The sequence below is a fragment of the Triplophysa rosa genome, linkage group LG15 (assembly GCF_024868665.1).
Source record: "Triplophysa rosa linkage group LG15, Trosa_1v2, whole genome shotgun sequence".
NCBI classification, from domain to species: domain Eukaryota; kingdom Metazoa; phylum Chordata; class Actinopteri; order Cypriniformes; family Nemacheilidae; genus Triplophysa; species Triplophysa rosa.
Genome location: NC_079904.1, coordinates 4,101,224 through 4,122,107, shown reverse-complemented (window position 1 = coordinate 4,122,107; position 20,884 = coordinate 4,101,224). Strand labels below are relative to the sequence as shown.

At 38.2% G+C, this 20,884-nt stretch overlaps 1 protein-coding gene across 2 annotated transcripts in view; it reads left to right on the top strand.

The window, feature by feature from the left end:
* Positions 1 to 424: 424 nt before the first annotated feature.
* The window catches only part of fam184ab (family with sequence similarity 184 member Ab), an 86,102-nt gene continuing 65,642 nt past the window's right edge, over positions 425 to 20,884 (top strand). Inside the window, exon 1 of one of the 2 annotated variants that reach the window (XM_057352970.1) lies at positions 425 to 1,158. In XM_057352970.1, the coding sequence (XP_057208953.1) occupies positions 979 to 1,158 (180 nt within the window). In that variant the 5' untranslated portion in view covers positions 425 to 978. The remainder of the gene's footprint in view (positions 1,159 to 20,884) is intronic. The other variant, XM_057352971.1, reaches the window with a different exon arrangement.

Here is a 20,884-nt window from a genome sequence, read left to right as displayed (position 1 = left end):
TTTATATTGTATGTAATATAAGTCAACAGTTTTCTCTTATATCTTCTTTTGTGTTCTGCAGAAGAAAGCAAGTCATACGTGTTTAAAATGATAAGAGGGTGATGACAGAAATGTCATTTTTGGGTGGACTACCCCTTTAAATATATTCTGACTTGGTTTTTTTTCAACAGGCAAGTCCTGTCCTAAGGAAAATAGCGCATTCAAATCACGGTTATGTTTAAGAAGAAGTCAGTAGACGATATTAAAGTCGATTTTGAAGGGAAACATGAGTTGCACAATATTGTACATTATGAGCTATAGAGTAGGCAACTGAGCAAGTAGCTTTAAATTTTAAGAAAAATATATTTTCACCTCCCAGTCAGGACATTTTCAGAAAGGACGCAAAAATCCCTTTTTCCACACCTCCTTAAGAAGAGAACAGAGGAGAGGCGGGACAACGGAACTGACGTCACGGGCATAATGTAAACTGTTGAGACGATCCATGGTAACAGACTCTCGAGCAGCAGTGCAGCAGCACCGCACAGACACCAGCGGACACACGCGATCCGACAGAAATGCCTCGAACCCGGATCACGCCTGGACCGGCTCTCGCTTTCTGCAGAAACCCGGCGCTCAAGCGCGCATCGGACGCGCGGACGGCCTTTTAAACGCGCCGCGCGGCTCGTCAGATATGTCAGGAATCCCTTCAGTGCACCTGATGTACCGTGTCTATTTCTGAAAGCGGCAAGTAAATGGACAGAATGTGCGGTGTCTCTCGCTTCAGATTGTTGTCTTGATTTTGTTAATAACAGACTACAATGCGAGCAGACGATGTGGCGATTTTAATCCGGGTGAAATAATGACTTTTACGGATTAACGCCTGACTGTCACTGTATTTATTTTTTATTAATCGGCATCGGAGACAAGAAATAGATCGTCAGCCATCTGCCTTTACAATTCATTTTTATATTACAGTCATAGTACAATAATATCGTGAAGATGGCGACTGGAGCGGGCTGGCAGCATTACTACAACCCCGCTGGCAGCGCATCGACTGGATCGGGGAAATATAACAGCACTTCAACATCCACCAACACGTCCTTCCCGTCGGGTTTAACCCTCGAGTACACACAAGACCTCCATCTGAAGATGAGCAAGAAGATAGCACAGTTGACCAAGGTAATCTTGTGCGCTTTGTGGAGATGCGTAACGCAGGTTGCGCGATGCGCGTAATTGGAGGGGAGCTGGAGAGATCCCGGTCCAAATGAATACAGGCTGGATTTAAACCAGGTTACTTTATGTGATATGCAAGTAAATGCGTAATGACATCATAAAGTAGGAATTTCTTATTCACTGCTTATAAATTGTGACATAATTATGGAGTCTTGACTTCATTTATCAACCTCTCCTGTAGCACCAGTTTATTTTAAGAGAGGCCTGTAAGCATAGTCTCCTTCTCTTTTATTCAACAAGGTTTAAAGTCTCACAAACAAGAGAAGTGCTGTGAAATATGACCAATTTTATTGAATGATCCAGAGACCAGAGTATAGTTTAGTACAGAGCCTCTAAAGGGACATGGTGGTGTGAAGAAATATATCAAAACTTTTGTGTTCTTTCGCAAAGGCGTTTGAGTCTATGTACAGTGTGATCTTGTGTAGTTAGGTTGATTAAAATGATGTCAAAAGAAGGTCAGGCTGGGTATCATAAATGAGATTACAGCGCTAGGCGAGGTATTATTGATGCACCTGTCAGACTGTCATTAAACATGGACACCCAAGTCACGGTGTTATAGCTTTATGTGAGACCTGAGAATTGATGTATCATCAAAAATGCATGCAGAGGATTTGCTTTCATTTACGATATTTGCATGCGACTAGGATCTATTGTGCTGGGAATTGAACCTCATCTCTTGGTATTATCTGATTGTTGATTAGCAATTGAAACTTGTAATTTAGGCAATACTGTAGCAACCTATGACAAATGATTCTGTGCCAACTAGTACCAACCTGTAACACAGTGTATTCTTAAAACTGTGTTTAAAAAATGTATGCATTGCTTTGGAAAAAAGTGTCTGCTTGAAGGGATAGTTCACCCAAAAATGAAAATTCTATCATCATTTCAAACCTGTATGACTTTCTTTCTTCTGCAAAGCACATTTACACAAGAATTTAGTTTCGTCGTATGCCTCTCAAATGAAGTGCCTTAGCTCATTGTCATTCCCATCCTCACCTGGACTAGTATGTTGGAAATTGCAGTGTAATTTGATTGACGTAATGAAGCTGAACACAGTCTCCCTGATCTATCCTGGCCTCTCCGGTCTCAGAACCAGAACCTCCAGATGGTCCCAGGCCTCCTATCAGGTATCAATAATCTCCAAAAGCATTAGGCGGCAATTCAATTACCCCCTGGAGACTGTTTGTGCAAAACAATAGATGCTATTCACACAAATGTTTTTTTAGCTAGTCTTTAAAGCTTCTTATGGTCGTCTTCATTGAGAGGTTGCAGAAGTCTTTAGAAGTTGTTTGTAATTCTTTTTGGTGTACAGTTTACTAGATGGTATATAACCCACCTGCTAATAAATTTGATCAAATAATAACTTTCAATTTTACGGCCTAAACTCGAGGCCAGAAATGTTTCTTGTGAAATTGAAGAAAACAAATTACTACTAATTCTGTAACTGCCTGTAGTACATTACCCTCCACCTTTTCCTTCATTTTATTAATTAGATTTGACTTTCTAGATTAGATTCTACTTGAAAGAAACGTTAATGGAGATGTTGAGTAAAACAAATTGTGCTAACTCCACAACAACTGCACAACTGTCAAACCGATGCCATTTCCCAATAAATTAGAAAAATGTTGCCCGACGTTACGATTTTTAGTCAAGCTGTTAACGTATTCTGTACAATATAATGCAGCCGTTGAAAGTCAATATATATATACTGCTATGATTTTCCAAATGAGACGAAAGTAGAACGAGTCAGACCGTATCCCTTGCATGTAGATTGCAACCATTACCGAGATGGATTCCTATGTGTTATGTAACATAATTACATTATATACATAATGGAGAATTGAGGCCCGGTATGTCTAACTTTCCATATAGCAGACATTTGACATCACGTATATTTTTTCACAATGCTGTATTTTATCTGATCCTGAGACACAAATTTCCTCTTAATCTTTGGTTCCTTTAGCTGTAGAATGTGAAAGCACATTAGCATTTAAGCATCAAGGGCCAACGCGTAGTCGTTTTTGCCCTACCGGAAGGTGCTTTTATTCCATGCGGCCTTGCGTGTGAAGTCATGTGTAAACTCATGGCGTGGGAGAGAGCGTGCGTGTGTCATAATCCAGGGGTTAAAATGATTCTTGCATTATCTGGAGAGGCGCAGGCGGTACTTCACAGCAGATGGTAGAAGCCCAGGGCACGAGGGTGCAGGACTCTGTGTTAGCAGTGTTTTCTTAAGGGAACGGCTTGCTTGTTTTGATAACACATAGAAGTGGCACTGCACTCTTACAGTAGCTCAAAACACTAAGTAGCCTTGTTAGGGAATTGTAGTTTATGGCAGTGTTACTTCCTCCTACACCAATATACTGTAGCGAGTCTAGCGACATCAAGCCCACAGGCTTGTGATACTTTTTAATGTGTTTTTAGTTAATCAGCAGCAAGCATGCACAGTTATTTCCATTGTGTTGTATGTCTATTTTTATACAGTATTTATTATATTAATACAAATGACTGTATGGCCACAGCTGCCACACCTACCTGTACTGTACATCAGTTCATGGTCTCTTTCTTCTGTTAGATTACTTTTGTTTGGGGAGATTTCTTTGTTAGAATGACCATTTAACTTGCTGCTAGCCTTGTTCTGCTATAAATAAATCCGTTTTTTCCTCAATAAATCCAATTTCCGAAACGTATCACCTTTGACTGTAGAATGAAAGGAAGCAAAATAAATTGAGCCAACTGATAAGACCCAGCTGTAATTGTGCAAATGTAGCAGAAAAGTCATATAAACCTTCACAGAACATGTTTTCAATTTTTACAGCATCTTTGACCTCACTCAGATGAGCACATTATGGGTAAAATGGATCATAAAGTCGCTGTATTAGTGAAAATATGAATATTTTATTGTCAGACTGAATAGGGAAGAGAGATTTTGTAATATTGTCAGATTGTGTAAAAAGGTTTATCTATAGGCCAGGTATTGAGAAATTAGTAATGTTGAGGAGGATCTATTGAGAGAAATGCAATATAATATACATAACTATGTCTTCAGAGGTGTATAAAGACCTTACATAATGAAGCGTTATGTTTTTATTACCTTTGAATGAGCTATTTTTATCTACATGCACTGCGGGTCCCCTTGCATGGAATTCGCCATGTTGTTTCTACAGTAGCCCAAAACGGACAAACTGCTCTACAGAGCGTGTTTCATAAATACGTTATCTCCTTCGGCAAAGAAGCAAAAATGTGACAACATCTTAGTCCTGTGTCAGCCACAGTAGTTCTTCGAAAGGAAGGGATGAGCGGGGAGTGAGCCATTGGTTGCAATTCGTAATCTCACCACTAGATGCCGCAAAATTTCATACACCGGACATTTAATGAAGATTTATTTCCTTAAACCTTTTTTACTTGCATATATAATGGAAAATTTAGTTTTTAGTTAGTCAAGGTCAAGATTGTGTATTATATATAGGTCCAATCCAAGTCAGCCATTCCGCACAGCCATGTAATAAATATACATAGATTATTAATCTAAATATGTAAAGTATTTAGATGATGCATCTGTTGAACAGATGGGAAAGATTTGTGACTTTATAGAAACGTAGTCCAAAATGATGGAATAGTTTGGAAATGAGTGTTACACACTCGAGTGATGATAACTCAGGTCAAGGTATCAGGTCAAAAGGTCAAAATATACCCAACATTAAAGTCAGGCTCGCTCGCGTGTGATCGAACAAATTCTCTTCCACGCACGCTTGCATTTCTGTCGTGCGCTATAATCAGCGGAGATGATTTTCTGAAAGCGTGGCTCTTTTAACCCCACATTTGCATAATTTAACAGCCTCGTCGCAATATTAAAACGCCTGTGTTTTCATGCCAGTAAATGGTCGTTTTCATGTGTTCATATAAATGGAGCTGTGATCTACTTCAAAGCACATGAAAATGAATGTTTTAGCACGGCTTTCTCTTCTGATGCCTTTGAGCCGCATGGTCATTTGTACCCATTCTGAGCATCTAAAATGCTCAAGATTCTGTTTTCTATTTTAATAAACATTCCCAGCACCGTGGGGAAGAAGCAAATTGAAAGAAATTTTGCTTTTCTTTTTGCTTTGACCTTTTCAGTGCATCTACATGCGGATAAAGTCATCTGCAGCTTTTCGATAAGTTATGCGTTTGTGAAAAAATGAGACTTTTGGCTTATGATTTGTGCTTCTTTTTGTAGCATTTTTTTACCCATATAACTGGCTTTCTTCCTCAGTGCCTTCCTCACAATTCACCTTCATTTCAGTTCGATACAATAAAAGCGAATGGTGACTGAGACTCAATCCCTGTAACATTCTACCTCAGTCTCCTTTTCCGAACATAAAAAATCGTTCGGATTTGTAACAACATAAAGGTACATAAATAACGACATGATTTTCATTTTCACGTGAACCTTTTCAAGTCTCAGGCGAACTCAGACATGCACCTAACCACCGTCTCACTTGTGCGACGAAGAGAAAAGGCATTCGTGTTGGCACCGTCAGGGCTTTTAAAAAAAATGGATGTTTCTGTCAGTGCAACAGACACACTGGGGTTTTTCCTGGGCTGGAAAAGCCCAGGGGATGAAGAAGCTGCGTATGCATTATTGTAGCAGGTCAGTGTCGACAGGAGAGGATGGTTAAACTCCCTAAAGCCCTGTGCCGCTGGGTTTCTGTTGTCTCCTCTGAGCAGAGGGTTGGGAAGACTGGAGATAAACGAATATTTTCACCCGTCGTCTGCTGGCGGCACAAATTCGTTTCTTGTTCTTTATACGGTGGAAATAAAGAAATTGCTTCTCGGTTGTGCAGAGGTTTGTCGTGGGAGGAAGAGTGTCTGATGTGAAGGTTGATTCGCCTCATTCAGACCTCGACTGATCGACGGGGCCCGGTGGACGGCAGGCGTCTCTTCATTCATCAGAGCCGTCAGACTGATTTTTCTGAGTTTTATGCGGGGCCTGCCCTTCACTTTTGCTTGTGGCACGCTTTGGCATTGGATGAGATTTTTCAGTTACTGTAGGATGTATTTGACTGTCACATCAAAAGGTGCTAATATTTGTTGTCTTCAACACCTTACGCCTTGAATCCACTCTCGCATTTTCTCTCTCATTCCTTTTTGTATAGTTCTAGGCAAGATTATAATGAGTGTGTCCCAAATCATAGTATGTTGAAAATAGGATGCCAAAGGCGCTTTTGGATAATAGGATGACAAATCTGTGCGTAAATGTTTCAGTAACAGTTTTTATGTTCTTATGTTTTTAAACATAGGTAATGTTGATAAATAGTTATTTCTATGTTACTGCAAAAATGTTTTTAATAACTATTAGGGCTGTCACGATTATTAAATAATCATCTCATCGTGATTGTTTGACCTCATCGCGGTGGTTTCAGATCATCGCAATTACTGCACATCTCTATAGAAGACACTAGGGGGAGCTGTAGTGCATCTGCATATTGCATATTTTAGTGTATATATTGTAACTAAAGCATGGTAATACTTGTAAAATGTACCACCACAACACAATCACTTTAAAAAAAACTAAAGCATATACCATAAAAATAACCTGCAGTACAACTTAATATTATTTCAGTGTGAAAACCAGTCTACCAAAATCTCATTAACATAGAAGTAAACTTTTATTGTAGTCTTGCAAGTGAGAAAAAACAGACTAGAAGCTTTTCTATGACTGATAGCATTTTAATGGTGGCTTCAATTCACTCCTGATCAATTTACTTAATTTACAAGTATTTGGCGGTTGTATTATTGACAGGTAAAAGCCTAAACCTTAAGTATGATGACCCAATTTTTTCCTATGTATTTCCAAGAAAAAGAACATAGTCTTTATATTCAGAACAATATGGTCGTTTCAAAGCTGAATAAAAAATGTATGAGAATTAAAAGTCAAAGCTCTAAAACAGACAATTAATCGTCATAATTGCAATGATTTATTAGACAATTAATCGTCAGCCAAATTTCATAACCGTGACGGCCCTAATAACTATTAGCCAAATTAGCCAAAGTTCCGTTGTGCTTGTGTTTTGGGTTATCGTCGTGTGCAAAGGTCATACCGTACCTGTGTGAACAGGTGCAAAGGATCATGGGAAACCCAGGCTCTGCTTTTCTCACTGTTATTTCATTCGGCCTCTGTGATGATTTCTTTCAATTCGCTTGATTCGGCTTCGAGCAGGCAATCAACTTTCCGTGCTATCGTGTTAGTGAATTGCCTGAGCCCTCAAGGTAAACGCACAATCAATGATAAGAAGCTCATTCAAGTCCTCCACACATTTTTAGCTGCTAGCCTGTAGCTCTGGTGAATTGAGGCTAGAAAAAGAACTATTTTTAGCCTGCAGTCAAGTTGAAGTCTGTTAAGTAACATTGTTTTCCAGCATTGTCTGCAGTTAAATCTAATGAGTGTTCTTCTTTACTTGTTCTAGGTATCTTCATACCTCCATTGCCTTGGGGTTCTCCTTGGCTGGTTTGCTCGATCTGTCTTCAGTACATTTTGTTTGCTAATGTTCCAAGCAGCAAAATGATGCAAAACTCTCTAAAAGAAACGTGGCTCACCGGAGTTGTGCCCTGCATCTGAAACCTCAGTATGCAAAATACAGTTTGCGAGAAATACCCAATAGTCTGCTGTTACAGCCAAGGTTTCTTAGTACGCATTACTTGGAAACTTAAAGCCGCGGGAGCTGCAAAATTCAAAGAGTTAAAGTTCGTTTGTTCGTCGGGTTGTTCAAAACCTGTATTTGACTCTTTGAGAGATTGAGATATTTTGAGAAATGTCTCGGTGGTTTTGTGTCCACACAATGGAAGTCAATGCAGACTGATGTTATTTGGTTACCAGCGTCCTTCAAAATATCTTCTTTTGCGTTCTGCTGAAGAAAGATAGTCATACAGGTTATAAATGACTTGGGCACCAAAAATGCGTTTCTTGTTGTTATTTTGCACTTTTTAAAAAACACCTTGCAAAATTATTTTCACTGTTGCTGTAGTACGTCATAGGTTAAGCAACATGACCATGAAAACATGGCGGATGTACAACAGTTTGTCCTGAATATATGCATTCTTTACCCACACATACTATAGATTATACTGTTTCAGTGGTGAAGTAGGTACTTCTAATTCAGTATGCACTTTCAAAGTACACACTTTTGGACACAGGGCCGGTTATGAATACTAATGAGGTGATTAGGCTGTAATATCTGATTGGAAGGAGCGTCCAACAGTTATACGCTGCAGGAGATCCCTTTCATTTGAGGTGACAGTAGATTAGTCTGTGCTTTTTATTATTTTTAAAAGCGCCGCCTTTCTTGATTTAATCTCAAATGAATCGCTTCGGTGTAGGCGTAAAACATCACTTGTGCCAGGAAACTTTAAGCACGGAATGAACGTGGACATTATGGTGTCATTATTAAAATCTTGGAACTTTGGAAAGTTACGTCTGTTAATTATATTCATTCACATTTACCTGTGGCACAGTGGCCTGCAGTGGATCTTTTTGCAAGGCTTTGTCTATTATTTGCAATTTATTGCTTCCGCTTGGACTATTAAGATATTTTGCTTTCCTCAGGTGTTTTAAACCAGAAGGTAATGAGTGTGACCGGAAAGGGCAGCAGGTAAACGCTTCTGAGGTCTCACAGACTCGGTTCAGATGAAGATCCATTGCTTCTGTAAATGAATATGAGGTCGTTGGGTTATGGCACTGTTGGGCAGATTAAAAACAGATTTCTGTCCGTGTGTGTGTCCCAATGGTGTTGGCAATGCTGTTATCGGTTCTTTATGTCTCTAATGAATTTTCGCCCCTTTCTAGGCAGCTACTTTAAAGGAGCCTCAAGATTACAATTGCAGTTGACACCCAAATCAACTGTTGGTTTTTGGGTACTTTTTTGGCTTTGGTCTAGACAGGATTTGACAAAGGAAGCCAAAGAAGGTTTTTTGTTTTCTTTGGAGGTGGATTTCCTTCCCTGGAAGGTTGGTTGCTTAAGAATGGTGGTAATTGAAAGGTTGTTGGTTCACGTCTCCAGGGAGTGATTCAACCCATGGGTTATACCGTTGTGCCTTTGAGCAAGGCACTTAACCCTGGGTTAATCTAGAGGGAGTGTGTCTTTCATATCTGTACTGTAAATCACCTGTATGGTGGATACCTTATTAAAGACACACCTTTACTGCAAAAAATGTCTTGTCTGGCAAATATCACTAAAACAAGATTCGAAAACATTTGCTTGAAGCAAAGTTAGATGTTAACTACACTAGCCTATCATTCGTTTTTTAGATTTTTGTCACCTTTTAGAATAATAGTAAACTCATCAAAACTATGAAGTCAGATAGTTGTAACTGTGGGAATTATGTTGTGACTAAAAGCTTCTAAAATAAATCCAAACTATGTTACATTTTAGCATCTTCGACGTAATTTGCATAATCGTTTTATAAGCCAGCTTCTTGAGGTCTTACCTGGGGAAGTTTTTTATTTGGGGCTCTCATTGTCAGGTTTGTCTTCATTATTTGCTCATCCGTTTTTCAAAAATGTTTTTTGATTAAATTAAATACAATTGTTGTTTTGTAATGAAGACAATTTGATATGCTGGTACATTTATATTTTTGTCTACAAAAGTCATTTCAGACATTCAAACATGCACCTTGAGATTTTTAAAAAGCATTTTAGTCAAGCTTTCCAAACTTTTGGTTGTTCTCTCAGGAGGTTTGTGGGTGTCATTACCATCTAGTGGTCATGTTAAAACGGATTCACAGCAAGTACGTGTTTTTGAAACAACATTCTTGTTAAAGAAATTTAGACGTAGCCTTAAACGTGGTCTTCAAATCTAAAGGAAATGATTGGTTGATTGGGATGTTGTTTTAAAACCAATAGGAATGTTGATACAGGAACATCACATTAGGTGTGTTAAATCATTTTGGTTAGAAGCTCAATGACGTACACTCTTCGAGTTACTAGCCCAGATCTCAAACCACGTTTTCCCTGCTACATTCTGCTTAATTGCATCTTGGCACTTTTTCTAGCTCCAGTTTTCATCCCGGTGGATTCTTCCCGCTTTCCGGATTTAGCAACTCAAATTAGACACGGTATTCGGTGGGCATTCCACCTTCAGGTTTGGCATTTGTTGCCAGATCCTCTTGATGTGATGCTGAATAATGCTTTCCTCCGTCAGAGCCCGCAGCAAGAGATTGTTGATGTGAAGAAATACTGAGAACTCCACTGTAGCCCACATAAATCTCAAAGGATGATTTCTCTTTGTTCGTTCTTTTTGCAGGCGTATATCACTCGTTTGGAAGTGATGTTTGTGTTCTGTTTTGGAGCATAGGCAGATATAAACTTATCCTCTGTCTGTCCTCCAGTGATTTTTACTCCAAATTCTGTTGTACGTGCCTGAAGCATGATTTTATCTTGAACAAAATTTGGCAAGCTGTCGCCAGGGGTCATTTATCATCTATGCTTTTGTTGAGGCCACACCCCCATGCATCAACCAACTGCACCTTGCTTTGTGATGAATCGGTGACATCACAAACCTGCCAAATGTGATATTGTACGGAACACCTGGAGTTCAACAGATGTACAATACTGTAATAAAGGTAATGAATATTAAAGCAACGTTACGGTTTGAAAACTAGTTTTATTCTCTGTAGATGTTGCTGAATTCTTTGTAATTAGTTTAATGCAATAATGACATCATAGCAATGCACTTACAATGTGAAGCTTATATTTTTGTTAAAGCATTAATGCAAATGCTTGTGTAGAAAAACGTGTGATATTTCAATTTAAGTCATCCTTTCAACTTAGGAACTTTCTTGTTGATAAATGTTTTTTGCTATGTATCCAGTCCCTGTCAAGTTTTCTACATATTCTGCTTAGGCTACCTAATGGTTATATCAACGCAATGCTTTGCTCAATTGACTTCAGTTTTTTATTGTTAGTGCATTACTGTAATCTAAATTTTCATTGTTTTCCTATATGTACACACTTTGCTTTAAGCGTCTCTATGGTATATCTTTCTCATTGGACTCAGAGAGGGGGTTTGACCACTCATAAAAACAATTGTCCCAGGGAGGTTTTAAATGTCCAATGTGTTTTTTGGAAGATCTATTGACAGAAATGCAATATAATATACATAACTATGTCTTCAGAGGTGTATAAATACCTTACATAATGAAGCGTTATGTTTTTATTACCTTAGAATGAGCTATTTCTATCTACATACACCGCGGGTCCCCTTACAGGGAATTCACCATGTTGTTTCTACGGTAGCCCTAAACAGACAAATCTACAGAGCGCATTTCGTAAATACGTAAAAACTCCTTCGGCAAAGAAGCGAAAGCGTGACGACATCTTAGTTCTGTGTCAGCCGTTGGTTGCAATTCGCAAACTCGCTAAATTTCATACACTGGACCTTTAAGTCATTTACTTGTTAATAGGTTGGGCAGGCTAACTGCAGACCTGTACGCCGTACGAGTGAGTGATGAGCTAGTGACAAGTGAGAATACAGAGCTCTGCTGTGTGTTGGTGAGTCATGTGACTTCATTCTCCATGGCTCCTCACATACGTGTACACACACACCTTCATTCTTTACTGCAGTTTGTTGGTGCTGTAATGCAGTGGTTTTCAACTGGTAGGCTGTGACCCAGAAATAGATTAGCTGGTACTTTTAGACAGAGCTGTGGACAAAAGAATAAAACAATGCTAAATTCAAATCCAACAATATATTTTGTGCAAAGATACAATAGCAAAATGCAGGGCCCATGGCAAGAAGAGATCTCTTCAGTCGGAGCTAATAGCCTTGTTGTTAGTGCTTCGACATATGACGCTGTTGCGCTCCGGGCGACGCGAGTTCGCGTCCCGGCTCGTGGTCCTTTTCCGATCCCACCCCCTCTCTTACCCACTTCGTTTCCGGTCCTCTTACTGTTACTGTACAAAAAAAGGCAAAATCGCCAAAAATAAATCTAAATATATATATCTTTAGCATCATTATATTACAGTATATATGGATCTGTGAGGTAGAAAACTAGCTGTGACAGTGATTTATATACAGTAGCATGTCCTGATACATTTTTTTGTGTTGCCACAGGACCTCGGTAACCTAATGCATTGCATTAATATAAACATTCTTATAGTGATGGAGAGCTTTATTCATTCAAGATATCCCACCGTGAAGCATCGTTTTGACTTTATGATGATAGTTTACATACCTTATGTTTTGCATCACAGAGTAGAATTCTCAAAGAAACATTTAATCGTTGCATTAAGTAACAGCTGCATTATGTATAATGTGTGTTTGATCTACTGAATTAAGCAAACGAGCAATTATCGGCTGCAAAATTACATTATCGCAATCACAGCTCTATACTGTATGTAGTAAAAAAAAATAGGAGAGAGGAAAATTACAGTGGAGGAACGAGACGTGCTGGAAATGTGCGGTACCCAACTTTATTCTCTAGCTGAGACAGCTGTGCCTAGGTGTCACGATAACTTGCTTTTTATTTCCGAGTTAGCACTGCCAATCAGAAAGAAAACAAAGTGTGCAAATTGCCTCGTTTCTCATCACATGTGGCAATTACAGTCCACCGGAGCAAAAAATAACTTGCATGTCATATTCTGTATGTCTCCAATATCACATGAGCTTAAGTCGTTTTTTTCCAATATGAGGAATATACAGTCTCTGTCAGTTGTTTGCTTGGCTTGTTGTCTTTTCGTCTGTAGTTCACAGAGTTCAGCGTGCTTTCAGACAGCTCTTGTTCTCTTCCCTGACAGGCAAAATCCATTTAACTGAGTGCTGAACTTTGAACGCATTAGAAATACTTATTCCTCCATCTAGTCCCTTATTAGAGCCAACATGAAATGGCCTGACAAGTGCCATTTTTCTATCTGTGTTGACAACAGGCCTATTTCCTAATGAAATGATTTGGACGTTTTTGGTAAACGGTAGTCTTTCTTTTAGGGAATGACCTGACAAAAGCACGATTTGATTCTTGATGTTAGTGGTCAGCACCCTTGTGAGCAAGATGAGTTTGCGGCCCATTTTCACAGTAAAGGCAGACATTTATATTTTACAGTGTTGTAAAGTATTGGATTAAATGTAATTAGTTACTGTACTTAAGTATCTTTTTGGCTACTTTGTAGTTGTACTGAGTATTAAAGATATTAGCAACTTCTCTACTTGATCACATTTTTGAATAAGTAAATGTGCTCTTTACTAGATTTGTAACGACTAATGCAATTACACTGCAAAAAATGACATTCTTGCTAATCATTTTTGTCTTGTTTTTAGTGAAAATATCTAAAACTTCTTAAATCAATATACAATAACTTGACAAGAAAGGTGACCTAAGATATTTAATCTTGTTTTATAAAAAGGAATATAAGAATTAATTAAGTTTATGGTAAAACATGCAAAAAAGTCTGTCCATGGGGTTTTTCTTAAGTACCTAATTCAAGTTTACTTTTCTCACCCCATGGACAGATTTTTTGCTTGTTTTTACCATAAACATATTTAATTCTTATATTGGATATTGGCTCATGAGTAATTTTCACTTCAAGGTATCTGTACTTTTACTCAAGTGTGGTTTTCAGGTACTCTTTACACCTCTGATATTTGATGACCTACAACCTAGAAATGTTACAGAAGTTGCAGAACTCAAAAATAAAAAATGAAAGAGAATTAAGGTTGCTTATCGGTGTATTTTTTATGGTTGTGGTTTAGTTTGGTGCTTGCGTAAGATGTGCATTCTCTGCCATTTCTTCAAGATTGTTAAAAGCAGATCATTGTCTAAAAGTTAGCTTAAAGAGCTTGAAAAGTCTAGCTCAAAGTTAACAGACATGGACAAAAAGTTTAGTTTAGTGTGCTTGTTGTAATGTCATAAAGTGCACTGCCATTTGGATTTTTAAACAAAAATTTTCTCCCAAGGTACATTTTCTCTTAGACTGTACCTGGTCACATCTTTGTCCATCTGAGCAGAGTCTTTCAAAGCAAGATCCACAGAGGAAAATAGGTTTTAACCCCGAACAAAGAGGTTCACATCAAAGACGAACCCTGTCTCTGTGAGGCTGATCATTAGCTGTGTGCTTCATAAATAACAGGTCTGAGCAAACCACCAAAAGATCATTGCTGTCTCTGATCTTAGTTCAGTCAAAGCATCCCCAGCAACCAGCCCAGACGCTCTTGACTCTTTCTTTAGAACTGTTGTCTCAATGGCACCCTCTATAAGGAAAGCAAATCATCCCTGCTTTCAGCCCACTATCCTGAATCCTTTCAAAGACTATGATCATGTAGTTGCCATGGTGACCGAACGTGGTCACACGGCTTCTATGTGACGGAGTCATTCGATGATTCCTGAAGGGATTGACTCTGCTTGACTCATTGCGAATGGTTGAAGTTTTGGTTTTGAGTGGGTTTGCTGTCAGCGCTGAGCGATTATTCACATCGGGAGGGGAACGGGTCACTTTGATATGTTATGAGGTTTCAGATTCAGAAATCTCTTCATTGTGTTGACTTGGGAGTTGAACTTGGTTTTGTAACTGCAGGGTAAGATGAAAGTATGAACTGCTTTAAAACAATAATTAGGCAAAGTATTATAAATATGATTCATCTCTTTAGTAAGATTGGATAATCCGATTTTTTGTTAGAGTATAAGGAACGCTGTTTGAACTTTCTGTATATTTTAGCCTAATTTGCAGGGGTCAATTTGTAATTTAACTATACCTGTCAACACTTCTGTTTTCTCATAATCTCCCGTTTTTCACACCCATCTTCCGCTGCCCTCCTTTTTTGCTATTTCCTAAATTCCTGACCTGTTTTATGTTATTTCTCCCTGGAACGCAATTGTGAACGCATGGAGAGGGACGCCATAGGTCTCCTGGATTTTGGTACCTGCATGTTGACCGGTATGATCCCAGCCGCTTTTTTACTTTTGTTACCTTAAACACAGTTAGTCAAACATGAACTATTTTAAAGAGGGTTTTTTTTGTGATGTTGTTGTACTGTGCAAATCTATGATAAAGTGAAGAATGAGAAGAAAGTTAACTAAAACTATTCAAACATTTCTGCTAATTGAGATGCAATAACGTATACGCCTGAATCTTATTTGATCAATTTAAACCAAGGAGATAATATTTTAGCAATAAACTGAACTAAGTTCAAGTTGAGGCAGTAAAATTATTGACTGGAAATAAATAAAAACTAAACCTAAGCTAAAGAGAAATTAATATAATATATTGAAAATAGTGATATACAGGAGAAAAAAAGTCAAAAACACAACATAATTGCAATTATTTTTACTACAATTAAAATGAAAGCAAAGACATGTACAAAATTAAATCTAATTCAAAATATGAATAAAACACTTTTTTACACAATTTTAAAACACTGATTTTATTTTATTTATTTTTTTACTGTGCATTTCAATTAATATTAATCAAACTGCAGTTGGGTTGTTTGGAATTGGAAGTAATAACTACTTAAATAAATACAGCTAACACAATAAAAACATGATAACAATAAAAAACATGATTAAAAAATGCTATCTGTTTTTGCTAGTAAATATATTTTATTAATGTTCCATTCAGAAATTCAGCATAACAGAAAATACTTGAACAGTCAATTGTTGCTATAGTTACCACTGGCAACTTCTTTTGAGAATCGCTTATTTTGCACTAGGTGAAAAATCTGATCTGATTAACTCATTTCTCCGACTAATGAGGTGTTGTTTGAAATTGCTGTTGAAACATTTCTTATATACTGTAATGTGCAGAATTAAAACTGTTTTTGTATTTGTACTTTTATGATCCACCTTTTCTGCTTTTCTGTAGAGAGATAGCAAGTCCATCATTTTCATCCTTAATTTAGTATATAAAGTTATAAACACATCGTGGCTCAGACTCGTCTGTGTACATTTGAATTCTTTTCAGACTAAAATTCAATACTCACAGCGACCATTGAAACCATAACACAGTGTTCTATGTGTAATGCACAATTGTCAAGCCAGCTAAAAAGGCCGTGCTTTTTTTCTCGCTAGTTCACTTTCTTAATTGTAATTCTGTGTCTTTTTTTAGTCTGTGTTTGCAGGACTCTGTAATGAGGTTCAGGCATTGGTGAGTCCAGGGAGTTTAGAGAAAGAGCCATGGCAAACAGATGCACAGGACTGTCGATGCACCTGTTGCTCTGTTTTGGGACCTGGCCTTCATACCTCCTGCATTTGAGATTGTTCTGAGCCGTGGAAGGCACCGGAGCAAATATGTGTCTTCATTTTCCGCACGGTTTGTCAGGTGGTCTTTCCGCAAACATTTCCGGATACAAAGTTTTTCTCCTCTGGAGAGCTAAAGGTATCCTGTTATTTGTCTTCGAGATGGATAAGCGCTTTATTGATCTCGTGATAAATAATTCTGACGCAATGGAGAAGTTCCCAAAAAACTCATTTTACACACACAAAGTGCCATCCGCAATTTGATAACATTACCTGCAGGCCTAAAGGTATGACAGCATTTTTGGGTCAGTCGAATGGACGAAAGCAACCTTGTCAAGTGTCGTTACTTTTTACTGGGGTCCCTGCCAGGAATGTGCAGGTGGACAGATGGCGTTATACAGCCTGTTGGCACCAGGCGAGATGAATCCTCAGTAGCGGTTTTTAGAACACCATACTAGAATAAAGCCCATGGCTTAAGCACCTCCAATACACCACACTGTTCATTATAGACTCCAATTTGGCCACCGTTCTGTTCCCTGCTATTTTCTCCAGCGAGCCCGACGTGAGCATGGGACTAAATGTGGCTTTTCTCATCTCTTTGAGCGCTTGGAAGAACTGATTTTGCTTCGCTGGCAGGGAAAGGGGAACATGATCATGAAAAACAGGTCAATACGTCTATATTTATGTTCATGCGGGCTTTTTTATCCAAATTTTTTTGGGCATCTTTTGCTCACCATCAAGCCTGTATGCCTTTCTCTTCTACAGAACACAAGAGAAGATATTTTGAATAATGTTGGAAACCAAACAGCATTGGCCCCCATTGACTTCCATTGTATGGACACAACAACACTGAGACATTTCTCAAAACATCTCCTTCCGTGTTCCACAGAAGAAAGAGTCATATACAGGTTTTGAATGACATGAGGGTGAATAAATATAACATTTAAATCTCTGTGTGTGCATGCATGTGTTGAGCTACAAGACAGCACACTCATAACAGATTTTTTCGCACAATGAGATGAGTCATGTCATATAGTTCAGGCTGATTTCGGTGTTGTGTGCCGTTCCCCGGGGTACCTCAGGGCTTCCAAACAAGTTCCTCTCCAAAACATTCTCATTGCCTTCTTTTTATTCTTTTGAACTGCCCATCAAAGTCCTGACCTCACTGACAGACCGAGCTTTGCTGCGACCTTTCTTACGCCCTCATTTGGCACTCGCTTTCACAAAGAAACTTTCAGAAGCACTTTTTCTTACAACGTGTTGACTCTTTGTTCTCTTCTTCAGAAACCAGGTGGTACTTTTTCAGAGTTGCGAACGCAGACTAATTATTGCAGGAATCTTCCTTAGAGGTTTGGTGTCGGCTGTGCGATATTGCGTAATACCCGGTGGTGTCCGTGGTTTGATTCCTGTTGAAGAAGTGTGCGAGATACGTAAGGAGGTTATGAGTAAACCGAGCAAGATGATGGCTCATTTCTCCACAGGAGGTATACAGTTTGGACACCGGAGAGGTTTTCAACTCCTCGGTGGTCTGTACGTGGGTTATAATGAAGCTGATTCATTTTAGGGCAGATATACCATCTTTGTCATGCCGTATGTTTATGCTTGACTTCCTTGTAGAAAGCAATCGTGGTGAAAACTGTCTTGGAGATTTAGAATAAAGCAGACAAACCCCGCCAGCACCTCCAAGCTTCAGTGCCTGTATTAGATCTCATCTAAAGTTGCCTGGTGTTGCAAACGTTTCGGGGCATTGAACAGGTGCTGTCACCCTGTCTAAACACCATCTCTGTCTTCTTTTGTCCTCCGGAGGAGCATGAACCAAATTAGATGTTTTGCGGGAAGACTGCAGATAACAGCTTGGGAACTAAGGGAGTGACCCAACTATTTTCTTGAAGTACAACGAAATTCATTTGTTATTTCAAAAGCACACATTGGCTCGCCTGGAATGAAAAAAGAAACAGATAAAGCTAAAGAGGTTATTGGCTCGGTATTCTAAAAGGTTTTTGTTCATATACTGTACGTTTAAGATCAAGTTCAAATGTGCGTCGAAAGAAGGCAACTTTGGAAAAAGTTCGTTGCACTTCATTAGATTCGCCAGTTCTGACTTTGGCAAAAATCTAACTTGAGCCGGGAGATACAGAAGTTTATTTGTCTGTTAACTTGATTACTGTAGAAAGGAGCCGTGAAAGGCTGAGATTGTTAATTTGGAAGTGTCAGATAAAACAAACACTTGTGCTTGAGAGCCACACTTCGCAATATTGGCACATCCGGAGATGTTTAGAAATCCTCTGTTCGAACACTTGTCTGTGTTTAATATGCACGGTACGGCCAGAACTTTATGTGCAGAAACGATATTGATAGATTGGTATTGTTAACAAGAGGTGAGAATTACTTCAGTATGTACAGTGAACATGCACAAGGATTGTAATATTGTGATAGCATGTGTTGAGCTTGTAACATTAATGAAAAATATCAAAAAGAGCAGTGGTATTGTTGTAGTATTTTAGATGTACAAAAATAGCAATTCCATAGTATTTTTTAAGTTCATTGCAGTGTAATTCAAGCACATTACATTCGTTTAAGGGTTTAAAGGTCTTTGTGACTCTTTCAGAAATGTCTTGGTGGTTTTGTGTTCATACAATAGAAGTCAATGGGGTCCAGTGTTGTTTGGTTACCAATGTGCATCAAAGATTCTTCCTTTGTGTTCTGCAGAAGAAAGAAAGTCATATATACAGGATTTGATTGACATGAGGGTGAGTAAATGATGAAAGAATTTTCATTTTTTGGCCAACTCGCCGTTTAATTCTCAGGGAATTTCCACAAGCAGAAGTGAATATACCCCAACCCCATCCAGGCAGAGGTATTTAAAATCTGCCAACCGTCTATTTAAGGATCTCCTTTCAGTGAACCGTAGATGTGCAACATCAGAGAGATCCATTCTGCACTTCTTCCATGATGTCTGGCTGACATTTTGGCCATCTGCTGTTTTCAAGTTTCACATTTTCTCACTTTCTTCAACCTCCAGAAATGCCTTGTTGCTCTGTGGGTATTGTTATAAATCACGTGTCATTGATTGCCTTGCACATGTACAGTGTTTTTTTGTTGTTGATTTTCAGTCCTGATTTTTTTAGGAACTGTAGTATCAGTATTCATAAGTAGTTATTGTATCAGTATGACAGAATATTCATTTAATTTGACTATAGAAAGATTTTCAAATCACCAGACATGAAGATTCTCTTAATAGATATAAATTCATTGAAAGTTTCAGTATATTTTATAAAGTGTGCATGTTTTTTAAAAGCACAAATTTAAATATTAAAATGACGATGTAGTAGTTCATCACTAATGGTGTCATTAACACCTCGTGTCTCCCATTCATATACAGTCCAACATCTGCTACGTTTCTCCGTCATTACAGCGTGAAGTGTTGACACAGTTCGTTTACTATATCTTGCATTCATTCACAGAGTTTGTTGAGTGATTTATTACAGGCACTTTGGCTGGTTTCTGTATTTTTACATTTATGTATAAATGTGTGACATCATAATGGCATGCTTAAGACCACCATAGCTTCATTTTACATTACATTTAGTCATTTAGCAGACGCCTTTATCCAAAGCTTCATGGCTGATGCTTGAAAGATGCTTCTCTTTTCTGCTTTATACATGATATGAAACAAAAATAAACATTGTAGAGAATCAGAAACGTCAATGCATAATATTGTGAGACTGTTAAAGGGATAGTTCACCCAAAAAAGAAAATTCATTTAATTTTTATAGTAATAAATCATTTAGTTTAGTCAAAGACCAGTCGGCACATCTGAACGCTGCTGCTGCATCAGCGTCAGCGGAACAAGTTAGGTTTTATTCATCATCTGAGGAGAGCGAAGTGCTGACTGACAAGACGATGGCGGAGGCTTTTCTGGAAAAGAAAGAACATATTAGAATATGTAAGCACTGTCATCAAGAGACGGTCAAGTTTTAATTTTCTTTTTGTTCTAATTTTCAAAAGCCGGTGCTTTGCCATTTATTTAACATAAACGTTTTTTGTTTCGTATTCCTTTCTTATTTATTTATTTAACATAAACTTTTTTCATTTAGTATTCCTTTCTTATTCGTTTCTTATTTATTTATTTAACATAAAGTTTTTCGTTTCATATTCCCTTCTTATTAGTTTCATTTATTTATTTGTTGCACAGTGTGTGCCGTGATTACTCGTTTTGTTATATAGGCAACTTATCTAACGAAAATGTTTTTTTTATTTTCGTTTCTTATTTATTTTTTGCTTTATGTGTGCTGTGATTATTCGTTTAGTAAGGTCTGTTTTTAATATAAGCAAATGTCGCTGTACTTTTTTTAGTTTTGTGTGTTTTTTTATTAAGAAAGATATTGAACCCACCGGTAATTCAAGCAATTGTCGTTCCTGAAAAACTGAAAGTAAAATGCGTCATGTGCACGGCAGCATCTTCGACCACCCA